The sequence below is a fragment of the Salvelinus alpinus genome, chromosome 22 (assembly GCF_045679555.1).
Source record: "Salvelinus alpinus chromosome 22, SLU_Salpinus.1, whole genome shotgun sequence".
Taxonomy (NCBI): domain Eukaryota; kingdom Metazoa; phylum Chordata; class Actinopteri; order Salmoniformes; family Salmonidae; genus Salvelinus; species Salvelinus alpinus.
Window position 1 is genome coordinate 19,106,447 of NC_092107.1, and position 18,794 is coordinate 19,125,240.

Consider the following 18,794-nt stretch of genomic DNA (forward strand, 5'->3'; position numbering starts at 1 on the left):
CAGAAATGTTCATTAATAATGTTCTCCCTACTAAATAAATAAATTAGTCGTTTTATTTCAAATATTAAATCTAAACCATTTGTTGAACGTCACATTGGTAGCCTAATGCGAATTAGAATTTCTGCACCTAGATGCCCCTGCGTGTACGGAGTTGAGCTCAGCACATCTATCGCCTGAACAGCGCCTTTGACGCTCATCTGTACCGCACCGCGCACCAACGCTCTCGCCAACAGCTGGAGATGGGTGAACGGCTTTCTTCAGTCACTGTTCGATGCGCAGCGGCAGAAGTGACGGAATAAGGAGCTGAAGCTTTTGTGTATATACAGGATATAGGCCTAGGCATATCACTTTAATTAAATATATTCAGGCAGGCTGTCGACGGAGATAATGTTGTGCGTTAGAGTATGTGGTCAACTTGGGGTCGTGTTCGTGCAAGGATACATTGGGAATTAAGGTTTTTAAACAAAGTGTCGGCAGAATTCAAACCAAAAGAGATGGTAAGTTGTGTGTCGACCCATAAATGAACTCATAGTGATAGATAGTCTAAACTGATATGTTACAGTATAGGCAAGCATATGTTGTATAGGTCACTGGACTGAACTGATCGAAAATTATGACTCAATGTGTATACAGCCTGTAGGCCTACTCATTAGGCTTATTAGGCTACATGGACGATTCAATAGGCTATGTCACTCTTACATATATAAATATAGCCTATATTTTATGAATGGCATCAAAATAAAAAATGCTGCTAAATTTGCAATGCTCTCTCTGCAGTATGGATTTATCAACACCTGTTTGAAGTCGCTGGTTGTTGACAAGTTTGGCGAGGAGACATGGATGAAGCTCAGGTAACAATGTTATTAATTAACAGTGGACTCACTAACATCATATTAGACAACATGAATATCTCTTGATAATTGATTAATTGTAATAATATGTTGCGTAATTCCAGAAGGTGGCGTTAAAGGCTAGCATTGAGCCCGGCCCCTCAGCGTGAACCTATATGCTAGCTAATTGATGGATTCATTCACTGCTTTCTGTTTATTGGTCATCAATGGTATGTGTAACCTGCTGAAATGAGCTCATCGTCATCATCATCAACATCATAATTATATGCAGAGATGAGGCCGGGGTTCAAGATACATTCTTGACATATGAAGTGTACAAAGACGACATCACCATGCAACTGGTGGCTGCGGCCTGCAAGCTACTGGGTAGGCTAACTTATCACTATTTGATGAATAACCTGCGACATCATATCAATGTAGCTCTGGACCAGTAACGATCTGCACCGGAGCTAATATATATTCTGAGAGGTGTTATAAAAGCCTAAATGTCCATGCCAATCACGGTCACTTCCAGATCATGAATTATAATTCAAGTCATGGATTGAGAAATAGCTACAAAAAAAATTGGATTCATTTTAGAATAGTGAATTTCTTGCACTGCATGGCTTGATTTGAAATGGAATCGAAACTCTGTTGCTGACAGGCAAAATACACGACTCAAGATGATGATACAAGTACATATTATGAATATTACATGATAGAACAAAATGTGTTTTATGTGATGTTTTACGTAAAGGCGTACATGTTGGTATTAACCTATATATTCATTAGGCCTACTTTATTTTCTGTTCGAAGATGTTAAACCAGAGGTGGTGTTGAGACAATTTGGGGAATACTTTTTTGACTTTTGTAAACGATCTGGATACGACCACATGTTACGGACTCTGGGAGGGAACCTGTTCGAGTTTATCGAGAATCTGGATGCACTGCACAGCTACCTCGCCCTTTCTTACAAGGTATAATGTGTGTGTGTGGGGGGGGGTTCAAATGATTCGGTCAAGGCCTATATTATATAAGAAATCAATAGCCTACTCTATTGATATAGGTTTATATATGATAATCGATCTATAAATAGTGGACAATGGACACACGTCATATTTTGGACAGAAAAAAACGGTGTCAAATGATTTGGAAATATGCTTGCAGGAGATGAACGCGCCGTCATTTCGAGCGGAGAGGAACGGTGACGGCACGATGTTTCTTCACTATTACTCCGACCGCCAAGGCCTATGCCAAATTGTACCCGGTAATTATGCTGAATGCTGATAGATTAAATTATTGACGTTAAGAACAAATGTGTTAAACAACTTAATACACTCAATATCGTGAGATTTTAGCGTGCGTAAAAGTAGGGGCTTTGTGCGTAAAAGTGAAACGACTGTTTCCCATTTCCACAGGTATCATTGAAGCTGTAGCAAAAGACTTCTTCAACAGCGAGATAACGATGGAAATCGTCAACCAAATAGAGGAAGTAGAGAGGACAGGAAAGAAGGAGCATGTAGTATTCCTCGTCACTCAGAAACCGACATTTTCGAATGTAATGTGCAGTAACACGCTCTCACAGACGCCATGTTTGCCCAGAGGCCCCAGGCGCAACGCAATGCACTGGAACCCAAACAAGGAGGTAAAATCCGGGTCAGGACAGTAGATGACCCACAAATCATTGGCTTGCATCCTAAATGGCACCCTATTCTCTTGATAGTACACCACTTTTGACCAGGGCTAAGTAATAGGGTGCTATTTGCGATGCATACATAGGCTACAGAAACAAGCAGATGCCATCTCTGAGGATCTCCAAAGAATTGTACCAAAACTATCTCAATACCCCAACCCAACACAGCCAATTTTCCATATGGTTTAAAAGTTAACCTTTTTTATGCAATTTAACCATAACACAAATTTCCTCCAATGTGTCCCTCGCCCCATCTATCAGGACATACAGAAATCATTGCAGAGGAAACTCCAATCTCGGGGATTTTCCATGTGTAGGAACCACTGGGAGACTGTGAGGGGGCTGGTCCAGCTTGGGAAGGGTAAAGCCCAAACATCTCTTATCATTCCTTTTCTAATGGATTGGCTCAGTCCGCCTCAGATATCGATAAAGCCCGTCTATTCCATCTTGCTTGTCTTGACATCTCTAATCTTGATGTCCTTACTATCATTAATAGATGTTTACTTCAATCATAGGCAAACTCTTGAGAGGATTTGAGCCAGTCTACCCGAAGAACCTTTGCATCGACCTGAAGACATTTTGCAATGCCTTTCCCTTCCATATAGTGTTCGACAAGGAGGTACAAAAGTATTATCTCCCAGATATATACGTATATATATATATATACAGTGGGGAGAACAAGTATTTGATACACTGCCGATTTTGCAGGTTTTCCTACTTACAAAGCATGTAGAGGTCTGTAATTTTTATCATAGGTACACTTCAACTGTGAGAGACGGAATCTAAAACAAAAATCCAGAAAATCACATTGTATGATTTTTAAATAATTAATTTGCAATAATTAATTTGCAACAAACGACATTTGTTGAAACCAAATATATCATTCAATGCCAACTGTTGCAAATTTTTCCCCATTGGTTTAAGCAGAATAGATAACATCAATACAAACTAAATGGCTACAACCCATTTTTTTATGTTGTACCAAGTTGATTTTTCACTTTGGAGTTACCTATCCAAATGTCTTCAATTGGGTTACAATTAAATCCGTTTCCTGTTAATCAAGATATTAAGTTGGTTCCATAACATGAAATAATGACTCCAAAACACTTTCTTTCCGTAAGAATTTCACATGAACTGGTTACCAATATTGTAACCAAATGGTGACCGTCTCATCAATTGAAACCTTTCCAGGCTCTTTAGAGTCACAGTACTTACATAGATATCATAGAAAGAGAAATGTCAAAATTGTTCAACTTCATATTCATCATCATCGTGAAAACGGCACGATTTTATATTTTGTAGTGAAAAAAGATATAGGAAGTTGAGTGTGTCCAATAACGTCATCGGTGTGCATCATGGGATTTTAACCAATCATGGGGAGGCATTGCCTACTTATTGCCTACTAATTGGTTGATGATGTCATTGGAAACACTTACCTTCTATCTTTTTAACTACAAAACATAGAAATGCGCCATTTTCACATATGTTGATGTTGGGGTGGTGCTGGAGATGATGAATATGAAGCACATTTTTTTTTTTTAATTTCCCTTTAAGATTCAGTGCTGGCAGTGAACATATAATCATAAAAAAAAAAAAAACACGACTTGGAATGACATTCACTCTCACAGGTGGCCAAAAATAACAAACTGAAAGCCACGCCCCCAGTAGGCCATGCCTCCAGCTCTTCTGATAGGCTGCCACTGCTACATTGCACCCAACGCTATGTGGTGTTGAAAGCAATTTATAAGGTTTCATTCAATTAAAAACATCAGATGATCTGTCAAATTCTTTATTTGATTCATACAAATGGAATAGAACAGGTTGAACGAACCAAAGCGCAATTTTGGATCATGTCAATCAGAAAAAGCACTTCAGATGAACAACAGTGCCGTCCCACTTTTTACAGCGTTGTTTAGTAATGCCAGATAATCACTGGGATGGTTTCCCGGACACAGATTAGGCCTAGTCATGGGCTAAAAAGCATTCTCAATGGGGAATCTCAATTAGAAGTGCTTCTTAGTCCAGGACTGAGCTTAATATGTGTCCAGAAACGGGCCCTTTATGTAGATATGAATTGTAATCTTAATACCTGGAGTAAGGCTGCTGAAGTGCACTGCTTTTGACCAGAGCCCTATTGACCCTTGTTAAATGTAGTGCACTGCAGTATATAGGGAGTATGGTGACATTTGGGACCCAGCCTGAATCTCTGCTCCCTGGTCCGACCCCTGCAGCTGATGGTGAGACAGGCAGGGGTGAACGTCCAGAAGATCGTCCCCGGGCTGCAGACCATGAGCATTCACCTGGACCAGTACTTCAGTATCGTCCACCCCGAGGTCACCTTCACCATCTCCAGCATCAGGAAGTTCATCAACAGCCACTTTGTCCTGCAGACGCGACGGGACATGATGCCCGAGGCCTGGAGGGATAGACCCATGCTGGAGCTCAGAGGTGGAATTAATGAACGAACAGATGAATTAATGAATGAGCGGATGAATGAGCGGATTAAGTAATGAAAAAATGGATGGATGAACGGATGAATGCATGGATGGATAATAGAAGGAAGGAAGAAATACATGAATGCTTTATTTGTAATTGAGTCATGCCACTTATGCAACCTATCCCACCATAACCATTTAACAGAAACACAGACATCCCCCCTCCATTTAATTTCCCCCCATTCACTCTCTTTATCTCCACCCCTTACTCCCCTGTTCCCAGGTCAGATGTTGTGGATGGAGTCTCTGCAGTGCATGCTGTACCAGGCCTCCCCTTTGCTGCGAAGCCTCCACGAGCTGGAGGAGCGGAGCATGCACATCTCTGACATCGCCCCTCACGACGTCACACGGGACCTCATCCTGCTCAACCAGCAGCGGCTGGCCGAGATGGAGCTCTCCAACCAGCTAGAGAGGAAGAAGGAGGAGCTCCGACACCTGTCCCAGCATCTGGAGGAGGAGAGGACCAAGACGGAGAACCTGCTGTACGCCATGCTGCCCAAACATGTGGCCAACCAGCTGAAGGAGGGGAAGAGAGTGGAAGCAGGTGAATGACACAGGGAGAGGAGAGATGGGGAGAGTAGAATAGAGGAGAGGAAAGGTGCAGAGAAGCGAGTTGAGGAGAGAAGAGGAAAGGAGGGGTGGGGTGGGGGGAGGGAAGAAGTGGAGAGGAGATGTGGGGAGAGGAGAGGAGAGTAGGGGAGAAAAGGTGAGGAAAGGAGAGAAGGGAAGAAAGTAGAGAAGATGAGAGTAAAAAAGAGGAGTGAAAAGAAAATAATTGGTGAGAGGATTGGTGGTGTGTGAAATGTCCTAGTAGGGCCAAAAACCCCTTTGCCAATACCTGTACACAGTAGCCTATGCCTCCCTTGCTCTGACACACAACAGACAGTAGAGATGTACAGAGTGGAATTGGGGGGGGGGGGTTTGAAGGATATTTCCCTGCCTTGCTGCAGTGTATTACATATTTAATGACGGCATGAATTACAGATTGAAACAGCACCACGACACAGCCAGCGGCTCCCAGACACATCTGTCTTTGAAGCACAGACCACAGACAGACAGACAAACAAACATAGGCGCAGACAGACGGACACAGACAGCCAGAATGACAGACAGACATACAGAGATACAAACAGACAAACTCTCATGCATGAACAGCACACACACATGCGCACACACATAATTGATTGATATGAATCAACAGGCCCAGCTACACGTGGATAAGTATTAAGCAGAATAACTCATTTTCACTATTGTTCTCGACATTGTTAAAGGACTGAAACAGTGGTATATTTATGGAAATGCCCATATGGTCAGTTGTGGTTATGTTTGCTCTAAAGGAGAGTTCAAGGAGTGCACCATCCTCTTCAGTGATGTGGTCACCTTCACCGACATCTGCTCGGAGTGTGAGCCCATCCAGATCGTCAACATGCTCAACTCCATGTACCTCAAGTTCGACCGGCTCACCACAGTACACACAGTTTACAAGGTAACAAAACATTACATTTGTCAGATAGGCTAAACATTTATCATTCATCATTTAAACATCTTGCGAATTATTCGACATATCCATCTATTCATCCATCTAGACCAGGCAGCCTGGGATAGCCATTCCAGTACTTAACTCATCGATATCAATCTGCCTGTGGTTGTGTCTGCATCAGGTGGAGACCATAGGTGATGCCTACATGGTGGTAGGTGGCGTGCCCATCCCGGTGTCCAGCCATGCTGAGAGGGTGGCCAACTTTGCCCTGGGCATGATCATAGCAGCTCGGGAGGTCATCAACCCCATCACAGGGGGGCCTATCCAGGTGAGACCCACAGATGGCTGGTGTGTTGGAATGCTGGATTGACTTTCCCCTATATTTTTGTAACATCATTGATCCAAATCCAAAGGGTTGTATTTCCCTGCCCCTGTCTTTCTTTTTTGAGCTGATCTTTCTCAGTTCTCCTGATAGTTTATTATCACAATACAATACCTCTCTCCGTGTCTGAGACTGGTCTAGTGGGTAACGCAGCTGCCAGCAGCACATAAAGGTAGAAGTCCCCCAGTGTGGATACGAATCCTTCCACTACTCAATGCTCATTTCCACCTATTTCTGTCTCAATAAAGTAGAAATATCCCACAAAATATATTTAAAAAAACTAACAATACCTCTCTGCTGTAGATCCGGGTGGGTGTACACAGCGGGCCGGTTCTAGCTGGTGTGGTGGGGGAGAAGATGCCGCGGTACTGCCTGTTCGGAGACACAGTAAACACGGCGTCTCGCATGGAGAGCCACGGCCTCCCCAACAAGATCCACCTCAGCCCCAGTGTTCACCTGTAAGACCTCAGCTCATGTCACATGACTGAACTGCAGGGAATGAAATCAATCAAGCAATCGATCAAGAAAGCCAGCAATTTTATTTAGAAAGCCCTTTTTACATCAACTGTTGTCAAAAGTGCTTGATGATTGGTTGGTTAGTTGGTTGGATGATGGATTGATTTATTGATTTATTAATTGAGTGCTTGGTTGGTTGAGCCCATAGGGCTCTGTTCAAAAGTAGTGCACTATATAAGGAAAAGGGTTCCATTTGGGATGCAGGCTTTGTTTTTATATGTCTTCCTCCTCCAGGGTTCTGAAAGACAAGGGCTTCATGTTCCAGGAGCGAGGGGAGATCGATGTGAAGGGGAAGGGCAGGATGTCCACCTACTTCCTGGAAGGGAACCTGACCGTCACGGAGCACGAGCTCATGGGCCGTTCAGTTAAGGAGGCCGACTCGGGACGTGCGTCTGTACAGTCGGCACGGGACTGCAACACAGAGGCAGCCCTGTACAGACCGGGTAAACAAGGTTCTCCCTCTCAACTACTCAACTACTAAAAATACACACCTTTATAAATATACAGTACACCTGAGGAAATTTCTTAGATGTGTGTCTCACCTTGTTGCACCTTAATTGTGTGTCTAATTCTTTGAGGTAGCTCAGCCTCAGTGTGCATTATCTCAACAGGTTTTCTGTTCCCCGATATATTTATGGCGCATTTAGCCATAATCACCACAGAGACAAACACTAATCCCATTCTAGGGTCCCTCTCATGGCTGTGCTATATTGTTAATGCCTCACTCTAAAGCTAGACCTCTTTGTTGTACTCTATAATCCCACAGCCATCCAGAGGGTGCAGAGTGAGGACAGGAATCCTGCAGTGCCCATGGAGTATGGAGACAACCTGACCGACCCGCCGCCCTCAGTCCAACTCACTGACCCCCAGCCACAAGCCAGAGCCAAGAGCCTCAAAGGTGCCTCCTCCTCTTTCTTTTATCCGATCATTCGTTCTTTCTTTCTTTTTATTGAATGATATCCTTTAATATGTACATTTTATTTAAGTATTATATTCTTAGTATCTTGCATTCTTTATCTTATTCTAAGATGATCTTTAAGTCACAGGTAAAAGACTGCTCCTCCATTTATTTTAAATTTCTCCTATTCGTTACCTCCATTGCCTTCCACTCAAGCCTGCAGTGGTGACTCTCGGGAGGTGTGTGTGTTTCACAGGAAAACCTCGGGACTCAGAGAGCTACGGCAGTCTCCACAGTGACACAGTGGAGGGAGGTCTCCCCAACGCAGACCACCAGCTGACCAGAGCAACCTTGTCCCAGAGTCCCACTCCCATAGAGGCTGAGGCTCTTCCTTCCACCAAACACATCCGGACCAGTTTCTGTGTGGTCCTCTGAGCTGTTGTAGTACTATCCAGACTAGTCACTGTAGCCCCGTTTATACCTGGTGCTAACACATACGTCCTTGATCCTGATCTTGTCATCATTCTGATTGTGCCCACATTTTAGCTGTTGCATCTACACATGATAAGAGACACATATTAAAATGTGCCTCTTGTCCTTGTGACCAGATTTCCTGGTCCCTCCCGGTATGCAATACAATAATTTAAGACACATGTTGATAAGTCAATGGTGCCAACTGTCAATGATTTTAGAGGGAGGGATAATGATGATTTAATACGTTTTACTGTCCAGATCCACCTAAGATATTCATACACAATGCATCCCTAACTACCTCCAGAGGTTGTCAGGAACATCAGATCACAATACATATTCTAATCGTCTACACCTGTCTAAAAAAGTGGGCACAATTCGAATGTGGACAAGATCAGGCAAAGGACGCATGTTAGCACCAGGTATAAACTGAGCTTAAGTGACCCACCCATTCAATTGGATCATAACTGCTGGAATATAGGACATTCAATTAAATTGGACTCTCTCTGCTGATGAGCCTATACTCTGTGACTACGGTGTTTTATGAATATTGAAATTACAGTGTCTATGGTCATCTTGCTAATGTTTCATTAAATGTGATCTCTCCCCCGGAGCACTGCTATCTATGTGATATATAGAAGTCAACTGTAACCAGTCTAGTACCTCTGATCCAGGGCACTATGAACCAAGATGGCGGAGCAGTAAGACGTGTTTGTTTCCGTCCATTGTAAATATTGTCTTTTTAATTCTTTTTTTTGGTATACATTTCATTATATTTCAATCTCTTTTTTCCATTTTTTCAAATTAAATATACCTTCTTGCAACCCGCCTTACCCAATGTGGTACGGATCTGCTAGTTGTTAGACCTTATAACTGGAACCTCCATCAGCAGCTAGCAAGTTAATAAGCGACTAGCTTTTTAGTCATTGTTAGCCACTGCTAGCGGTCTTTATCTTTAGCTCGGACTCCAGCCGCTTTAGCCCGGATAGCCTGGATAATACCTGCCAGTCTGCACAGCACGATATCAGCCCTGAGCATATCGGACTGCTTTTTTGCCACTACATCACCGGATTCCTGCCGCAAGCTCTGGACTATTACACCGGATCTTCGCAGCTAGCTAGTTGCTACCGAGTGGCTATTGTGGCTAACGCCCTTGTCCAGAAGCATGCCCCAGCTAGCCTCGAGTTGGTCTTGAGCTAGGCCCATGTCCCGGCTAACAAACAAAGTACACCAACTACAATACCTCTCTTGCCAATTGGCCTGGACCCTTTGTCGACACGAAGCCCCGCCGATCCACCACGACTGGTCTGCTGACGTAATTCGGCCGATGTGCTCTCAACCGGCCTCTGTGTCGTGGATGTTGGTTTTGATCTATCTGCTAGCCCCGACCTGCTAGCTTCCTGAACGCCGTGTCTCCCGCTCGCCTTGCGTAGGAATCTACTACTGAATGGCTCCCTGTTTCATCTTTGCTGCTCATTGGACCCTATGATCGCTCGGCTACACAGCTGATGTCTGCTGGACTGTTCATTAACACGATACTTCATTTTGTTTATCTGTCGGCCCCATTCTCGAACTCAGGCCCTGTGTGTAGCTAACTGACCCTCTTTGCCTATTCATCGCCATTTACCCGTTGTTGTTGTCATAGCTGTTTACCCATTGTTGTCTCACCCGTTGTTGTCTTAGCTCTCCCAATCAACACCTGTGATTGCTTTATGCCTCTCTCTAATGTCAATATGCCGTGTATACTGTTGTTTAGGGCAGCTCTCATTGTTTTATTTTACTGCGGAGCCCCTAGTCCTGCTCAACATGCCTCAGATAGCCCCCTTGTCTCACCCCCCACACAAGAGGAGACCGCACCTAGCTTAACTGGCGCCTCCAGAGATGAAACCATTGTCACTCAGTGCCTAGGTTTACCCCCCACTGTACTCGCACCCTACCATACCCTTGTCTGTACACTATGCCCTGAATCTATTCTACCACGCCCAGCAATCTGCTCCTTTTATTCTCTGTTCCCAAAGCACTAGACGGCCAGTTCTTATAGCCTTTAGCCGTACCCTCATCCCAGTCCTCCTCTGTTCCTCTGGTGATGTAGATGTTAACTCAGGCCCTGTGTGTCCCCAAGCGCTCTCATTTGTTGACTTCTGCAACCGTAAAAGCCTTGGATTCATGCATGTTAACATCAGGAGCCTCCTCCCTAAGTTTGCTTTATTCACTGCTTTAGCACACTCCGCCAACCCTGATGTCCTAGCCATGTCTGAATCCTGGCTTAGGAAGGCCACCAAAAATTCAGAAATTTCCATCCCCAATTACAACATTTTACGTCAAGACAGAACTGCTGAAGGGGGCGGAAATGCAATCTACTGTAGAGATAGCCTGCAGAGTTCTGTCATACTATCCAGGTCTATGCCCAAACAGTTCAAGCTTCTACTTTTAAAGATCCGTCTCTCCAGAAATAAGTCCCTCACTGTTGCCGCTTGTTATAGACCCCCCACAGCTCCCAGCTGTGCCCTGGACACCATATGTGACATCAGCTGATGTAAGAAGGGCTTTATAAATAAATTTGATTGACATGTGAATTGATTGCCCCCCCATCTATCGTCAGAGTTCATACTGCTAGTTGACCTAAATTGGGATATGCTTAACCCCCCGGCCGTCCTACAATCTAAACTAGATGCCCCCAATCTCACACAAATTATCAAGGAACCTACCAGGTACAACCCCAAATCCGTAAACATGGGCACCCTCATAGATATTATCATGACCAACCTGTTTTCTCATTACACCTCTGCTGTTTTCAACCAGGATCTCAGCGATCACTGCCTCATTGCGTGTGTCCGTTATGGGTCCGCGGTCAAAAGACCACCCCTCATCACTGTCAAACGCTCCCTAAAACACTTCTGCGAGCAGGCCTTTCTAATCGACCTGGCCTGGGTATCCTGGAAGGATATTGACCTCATCCCGTCAGTAGAGGATGCCTGATTGTTCTTTAAAAGTGCTTTCCTCACCATCTTAAATAAGCATGCCCCTTTAAAAAAATGTAGAACTAAGAACAGATATAGCCCTTGGTTCACCCAGACTTGACTGCCTTTGACCAGCACAAAAACACCCTGTGGTGTACTGCACTAGCTTCGATTAGTCCCCCGCGAAATGTAACTTTTCAGGGAAGTCAAGAGCCAATACACACAGTCAGTTAGGAAAGCAAAGGCAGCTTTTTCAAACAAATGTGCATCATGCAGCACTAATTCCAAAAAGTTTTGGGACACTGTAAAGTCCATGGAGAATAAGAGTACCTCCTCCCAGCTGCCCACTGCACTGAGATTAGAAAACACTGTTACCACCGATAAATCCATGATAATCGAGAATTTCAATAAGCATTTCTCTATGGCTGGCCATGTTTTCCACCTGGCTACCCCAACCCCTGCCAACAGCTCTGCACCCCCCGCAGCAACTGCCCCCCCCCCGCTTCTCCTTCACCCAAATCCAGACAGCTGATGTTCTGAAAGAGCTGCAAAATCTGGATCCCTACAAATGAGCTGGGCTACACAATCTGCACCCTCTCTTCCTAAAATGATCCACCGCCATTGTTGCAACCCCTGTTACTAGTCTGCTCAACCTCTCTTTCGTATCGTCTGAGATTCCTAAAGATTGGAAGGTGGCCGCAGTCATCCCCCTCTTCAAAGGGGGAGACACTCTTGACCCAAACTGTTACAGATATGTCCATCCTGCCCTGCCTTTCTAAAGTCTTCGAAAGCCAAGTGAACAAACAGATCACCGTCCATTTTGAATCCCACCGTACCTTCTACGCTATGCAATCTGGTTTCCGAGCTGGTCACGGGTGCACCTCAGCCACACTCAAGGTCCTAAACAATATCATAACCGCCATTGATAAAAGACAGTACTGTGCAGCCAATCTTCATCGACCTGGCCAAGGCCTTCGACTCTGTCAATCACCGTATTCTTATCGGCAGACTCAACAGCCTTGGTTTCTCTAATGACTGCCTCGCCTGGTTCACTAACTACTTCTCAGATAGAGTTCAGTGTGTCAAATCGGAGGTCCTGTGGGGGTGCCACAGGGTTAAATTCTCAGGACTACTCTTTTCTCTGTATATATCAATGATGTCGCTCTTGCTGCAGGTGATTCTTTGATCCACCTCTACGCAGACGACACCATTCTGTATACATCTGGCCCTTCTTTGGACACTGTGTTAACAAACCTCCAAACGAGCTTCAACGCCATATTACTCTCCTTCCGTGGCCTCCAACTGCTCTTAAATGCTAGTAAAACTAAATGCATGATCTTCAACCGATCGCTGCCCGCACCCGCCCGCCCGTCTAGCATCACTACTCTGGACAGTTCTGACTTAGAATATGTGGACAACTATAAATACCTAGGTGTCTGGCTAGACTGTAAACTCTCCTTCCAGACTCACATTAAGCATCTCCAATCAAAAGTTAAATCTAGAATTGGCTTGCTATTTCGCAAACAAAGCCTCCTTCACTCATGCTGCCAAACATACCCTCGTAAAACTGACCATCCTACCGATCCTTGACTTCGGCGATGTCATTTAGCCTCCAACACTCTACTCAGCAAATTGGATGCAGTCTATCACAGTGCCATCCATTTTGTCACCAAAGCCCCATATACTACCCACCATTGCTACCTGTATGCTCTCGTTGGCTGGTCCTCGCTACATATTCGTCGCCTCCAGGTCATCCACCGGTAGCACGTGCCCCAGCAGGTATATTTCACTGGTCATCCCCAAAGCCAACACCTACTTTGGACGCCTTTCCTTCCAGTTCTCTGCTGCCAATGACTGGAACGAATTGCAAAAATCACTGAAGTTGGAGACTTACATCTCCCTCACTAACGTTAAGCATCAGCTGTCAAAGCAGTTTACCGATCGCTGCAGCTGCACACAGCCCATCTGTAAATAGCCCATCCAACCAACTACCTACCTCATCCCCATATTTGTTTTTCTGATCTTTTGCACACCAGTATTTCTACTTGCACATCCTCATCTGCACATATATCACTCCAGTGTAAATTGCTCAATTGTAATGACTTTGCCACTATTGGCCTATTTATTGCCTTACCTCCTTACTTCATTTGCACACACTGTATACAGATTTTTCTATTGTGTTATTTACTGTACGTTTGTTTATCCCACGTGTAACTCTGTGTTGTTGTTTGTGTCGCACTGCTTTGCTTTATCTTGGCCAGGTCGCAGTTGTAAATGAGAACTTGTTCTCAACTGGCCTACCTGGTTAAATAAAGGTGAAATAAAAAATAAAAAATAGTGTGCAGAGGTAACTCGTTGTCGTTGTGTGATGGGACCAGAGCTACCAGACCGCAGGGTGAACGTATACCAGACCTGTGTTCAAATAATATTTAAGGCATTTCAATTACTTTCAAAGACATTTCAAAGTGAGTATTTTATAATTTATTTTAGTTTTCAATACAAATAGTTGAATATTGGAATGAATATGGAAATACTGGAAATACACATGACATGTATTTGAAAAATATTAAAATACACAAATATTCAAATCCATGCAAATCCACTCGGGAGCCCCTATTTATAGGACGTTATTTGAAAATACTTCAATTAGAAGTAGCTGATTTGGCAACATTTTTAAAAAATACTAAAATGCACAGAAAATAAGTATTTAAATAACAAAGAGTGTGCAAAGCTGTCATCAAGGCAAAGGGTGGATACTTTGAAGAATCTAAAATCTATTTTGATTTGTTTAACACTTTTTTGGTTACTACATGATTCCATATGTGTAATGTCATAGTTTGATGTCTTCATTATTATTATACCGTGTAGAAAATAGTAAAAATAAAGAAAACCTTTGAATGAGTAGGTGTGTCCAAACTTTTGACTCGTACTGTATATATATATATATATATGAGTAATAGACATACTACGGTTGTCCAATTACATACATATAATTTGTATTTCCTGATGAGGTATTTGACAGTCCTGTGCCAATATTATATTGTCTATGAAGTTTTAATGCGTTAAAAAATAAATGTAGCCTCCTATTAATGTTTTTTTAAACGGTTGAAGACTATGTTTAAGGCTAAAATATTAAAATACCCAAGCAATAAGATTATATTATGAAAAAGTCAATCATGTGTGTAAATATTATATCTAGAAAAGTAATGAACAAACCTTAACATTTATAATAAGACTGAAATATTTAATAAAGACAAAATGATATTTAAAGTTAGACAAAATAAGTAAGTACTTATTGACTATTTACAAATGATATACTGTATGATATAGGTCTACTTTACATTTCAGCAGAAGCAAAGCAGATACAATAACTTGCACTGGGAATTAATTTACTTCATTTACTGTACATGAATACCAAGGAAAAGAAGGGACAATATTAATTTTGAGAGAATAAAATAAAATCTGTAATAACGAACACCCTGGTTCTAATGAATTTGTGTTCTCTCTGTCTTGACCCAATGCAAAATATTGATAGGCCAATAGATTTTTTTCTCAAAGCCACCCTACATTACATAGTTAAGAAAGACAAGTGATGACCCTGAAATTCACCAAGAGGCTGCATACCCATTGTTCTGAAAAAAAGAGACCACACTGTCACTAAAACGATCGTCACCTGCAGCGTTCTCAAGGTTCCGATTGACACGATGGGCTGCAGGGCCGGACATCTGATCCGCGGAGGGAGTGTTGTGTTTGTGTTGCAACAGAGGGAGGGCTGGCGGCTCATCACTGATGACCGGGCGTTGGATCACCTCCGCCGTATGGAAACGACACCTGTAACCGGAGTCTCCGTGTGTGGAGTTCGGGTCAGGTGCGATAAAATCAATCTTCTGGCTGACCTAAAAAACCATGTAGCTGACACTCTGCCTTAGATACTGTTTGTGTGACAGGCCCATTTATGTAGGCCTAACTCCCTGCTCTTCACATAATGATGGGCTATAGATTAAATATTGTCCCGCCACCTGTCGCCATCCATCTTCACTTTACGAATCCGTCTCCGCAATCGCATCCACATCTGTCAGATGGTTGGCCAGAACTGGTCGGTTGGTGTAGATGTTATCCACGGGCAGAAGAAATGTGACCGTCTTTACTTTGGTCCTGCAAAATAAGAGGGAATTAATAGCAACCTAAGCGATATTCTACATTTAGTTTTAAATTAGGTTATCTAAAAGTTCTGGTGAGGTTGGATGAGAAGGCCCACTGGGCCACTCACCTGTTTTTGTGCACATATTCTTGGAGAAATAACCTGTTGGTTAACTTCTTTGCAGTGGTGCTGAACTCGTCTCGCGTGGAATTCCCGAAGACGGATGGGGCCCTTCCGTGGACTTCCTCGTGAAGTCGACCCCAACTTGAGTTACTTCCTTTCGCAACCTCTCTATTCTTCGACACCCTATCTTCGCTCTCACTCTTCCTGATCACACTTGGCATGTTGGAGGCGATTGAGTATCTCCGGACAGTCATTACAATGTTCTCTGTGAAATCAATAAACCAAATTGATCAGATTATCTTGTTCAAACTAGGCCCATCTTTATTAAATAGCATAATTTCAAACAATGTTGATATATTACAATTATTTGCTTTATCTTGCTGCTAAAAACGAAAAAAAATGCCGTTACAACATAATAGCCTAATAGTGCGACTTTACCCTTGTATTGCCGCTCGAGTGCGGGCGCGGACGAATTTCGTCTCAGGTTCATGTGGGATGGGTTGTCCTCAGCCCCGGTCCTGGGCTGTCCTGCCGGTGAATACGGATTCGGTTCCCCTTGCTCAGTCCCAATCGTCGGCTGACCGATTTCCCCCCTTAGCACACTGTTCTCGGTCTCGAGCTTCTTGATTTCGTTGCTCATTTCCATGATCACCCGCGCGAGGCTCCGGCTGCTCTCCATGGTGCTGGAATTCCGCTGCCAGAACCACGGCTTCCCATACAACCGCGACTCGTGCAAGAGGAGCTCGCTTTGCTGCGGTTTTAACATGCTGCCTGTACTAGCTCTCTGCCAGTCTCTGTCTGAGTCTCTCAATCTCAATCTAGATCTTGTGCAAAGACGATTATGTCGCCTTTCACCACATATACAGCCGAAAGGGCTCGGGTGATCAGCCATCTGCAATGTTTTATTAATTGGCGCGGGGTGTCGTGTTTCAGGAAAAGCATGCTGCGGAATGAACAATGGACAAGGAGGTGAAATCCTTGGTCCGAACATTTCAGCAAAGCAGGTAAACTATAATAACCTGTTGTCTTGAATTAAACGTAGGCTAGACCATTGTGTGAATCTGATCATGAGGCAGATTACAATTGTACCCTGGGGCAAATTATGTTTATATCCTTCCCACCACCCACAACACCTAAAATATTAATTCGCTCTGTCAACAAATAGCAACTATTAATCTAGGGTGGCAAAACAACCTGCAGACACGTTATAGTTGCTCTCTTTTATTGATTGAAACGCCTCAATAAAAAGGTGTCTTAAATGGACGAGAAGGTTCTATTAGGCTACTATAGGTTTTGATGGGTTTAGGTCGGATGACATCAGGTTCTTTTACCTGTTACCAGAGAGACTGCAGTCACCAGAACCAAACGAAACATTACACGTTTACACATTGCAGCACGTGCACAGCAAAGTAGACACATGCTCATGTGATATCGCTCACAACAGGTTGGTTGTCAAAGTTTGGTTGGGTCCCATTGTGATAATAAATATGAAACAAAAAATACACGGTTATCACTCACGTTCATGAATAGTCTAAAAAGTCGCCCCCCGACCTTTTTAGGCTACCCAAGTACGTTATATCTATTGCTTCTGATATTGCTATGTAGCCCAGACTGTTGTCTCTTCCCTATTATATACGACGTGTGACTTTTAAATTTTTTATGCTCTTTTATATATTCCTATGCGTTGACTTCCTATTCGCCAGGCTCTAATTAACTATCTGTTACATGACTTCAAGAAGGCATAAGGCCGAAAGTATACTCAGTTTATCATTTTTTTTTAAATCAGCACCTTGCACTTTCCTTTTTTGTATTCTTATGAGCATTGACTAAATTAATTATATTATTTTTGCATTTCGGCCTCCTTTGGTCTAATTTATTTATTTCAATTGACTGATTTCCTTATATTAACTCAGTAAAATATGTAACTCAGTAAAATATGTAACTCAGTAAAATTGTTGGAATTGTTGCATGTTGCGTTTATATTTTTTGTTCAGTATATTTGCTATTTTCTCATCCAATGTGAGAAAAGTGCACGGATCTTTAATTGCATGGTCCCAGCCATTAACAGGTGAGAGACAGTAGCTGTGCGTGGGTGAAATCACTAGGGAGCCAGAAAAAAAAGCCATATTACAACCTATTTGGTGTGATAATTGCGTTGTTTGCTCTACAACCTGTTCATTCATATGCCTTGCGACCGTGATGTATAGGCCTAAAGGCCCGAGACGATACGAAGACACAGTGGCAGAATAAATTCACAAAACCGGATAGCAGCCTCTGTCCGGTTCAGTCCACAAACCATATTGCATGTAACAGACATTAGCATTCTACTAGCTACATATTGAACTTCCATCCTCTCAGGCCAGGGGCACTAAAATGTATGAATTAATGGCTGGATCAGAATCGCCTTTATAATCATTGATCAGTACGGAGAATTAAGTAAAACCAAATATCTATCTTCATCCGTGGTTAATTTAGGAAAGGGCCAACTTTAGGTAGCTAGCTAGCCACCGGAGGACAACAACAACACAATGAGACACAAGAATTCAAGTTGTTTCTGTCAACGATGTATGCTAGTGCTCTCAATGCTTTTTGATAGGAGTGACGCTGGCTTCCCTTGACAATTTTGGGGGGTTTACAAGGACCTTGACACTTTTTTGAGCTCGCTCAGTTTAGCTCAATGCTGATTGGCAATTTTTGAAATATTTGTTTTTATCAAGGGAGGCCAAATGCTAGCTGGCTTCCCTTGCGTTCCATTCAATTCTACTGGCGGCAACAATGTCATACTCGTTTGGACCAGACAGCATC

General features: G+C 43.2%; 2 protein-coding genes across 3 annotated transcripts; one reads left to right on the plus strand and one right to left on the minus strand.

Annotated features, from left to right (window-relative positions):
• Positions 1-251: 251 nt before the first annotated feature.
• Positions 252-9,374, plus strand: LOC139549191 (guanylate cyclase soluble subunit beta-2-like). 2 transcript variants are annotated; one of them, XM_071359384.1, is made up of 16 exons: positions 252-497; positions 778-851; positions 1,123-1,217; positions 1,647-1,807; positions 1,998-2,097; positions 2,249-2,475; positions 2,785-2,884; positions 3,039-3,142; positions 4,755-4,971; positions 5,242-5,562; positions 6,356-6,504; positions 6,680-6,826; positions 7,184-7,338; positions 7,631-7,848; positions 8,163-8,294; positions 8,551-9,374. In XM_071359384.1, the coding sequence occupies exons 1-16, from the start codon at positions 405-407 to the stop codon at positions 8,727-8,729; spliced, it is 2,472 nt and encodes an 823-aa protein (XP_071215485.1). In that variant the 5' UTR covers positions 252-404; the 3' UTR covers positions 8,730-9,374. The 2 variants fall into 2 exon arrangements, with proteins under 2 accessions (XP_071215485.1, XP_071215487.1); XM_071359386.1 differs by having other exon boundaries at positions 7,631-7,839.
• Positions 9,375-14,192: 4,818 nt separating this feature from the next.
• On the minus strand, positions 14,193-17,041 carry LOC139549192 (uncharacterized). Its single transcript, XM_071359387.1, has 3 exons — positions 16,428-17,041; positions 15,996-16,254; positions 14,193-15,880 (listed from the first exon to the last, which is right to left on the minus strand). Exons 1-3 carry the CDS (start codon positions 16,978-16,980, stop codon positions 15,766-15,768), a joined length of 927 nt encoding a protein of 308 aa, XP_071215488.1. The 5' UTR covers positions 16,981-17,041; the 3' UTR covers positions 14,193-15,765.
• Positions 17,042-18,794: the final 1,753 nt, after the last annotated feature.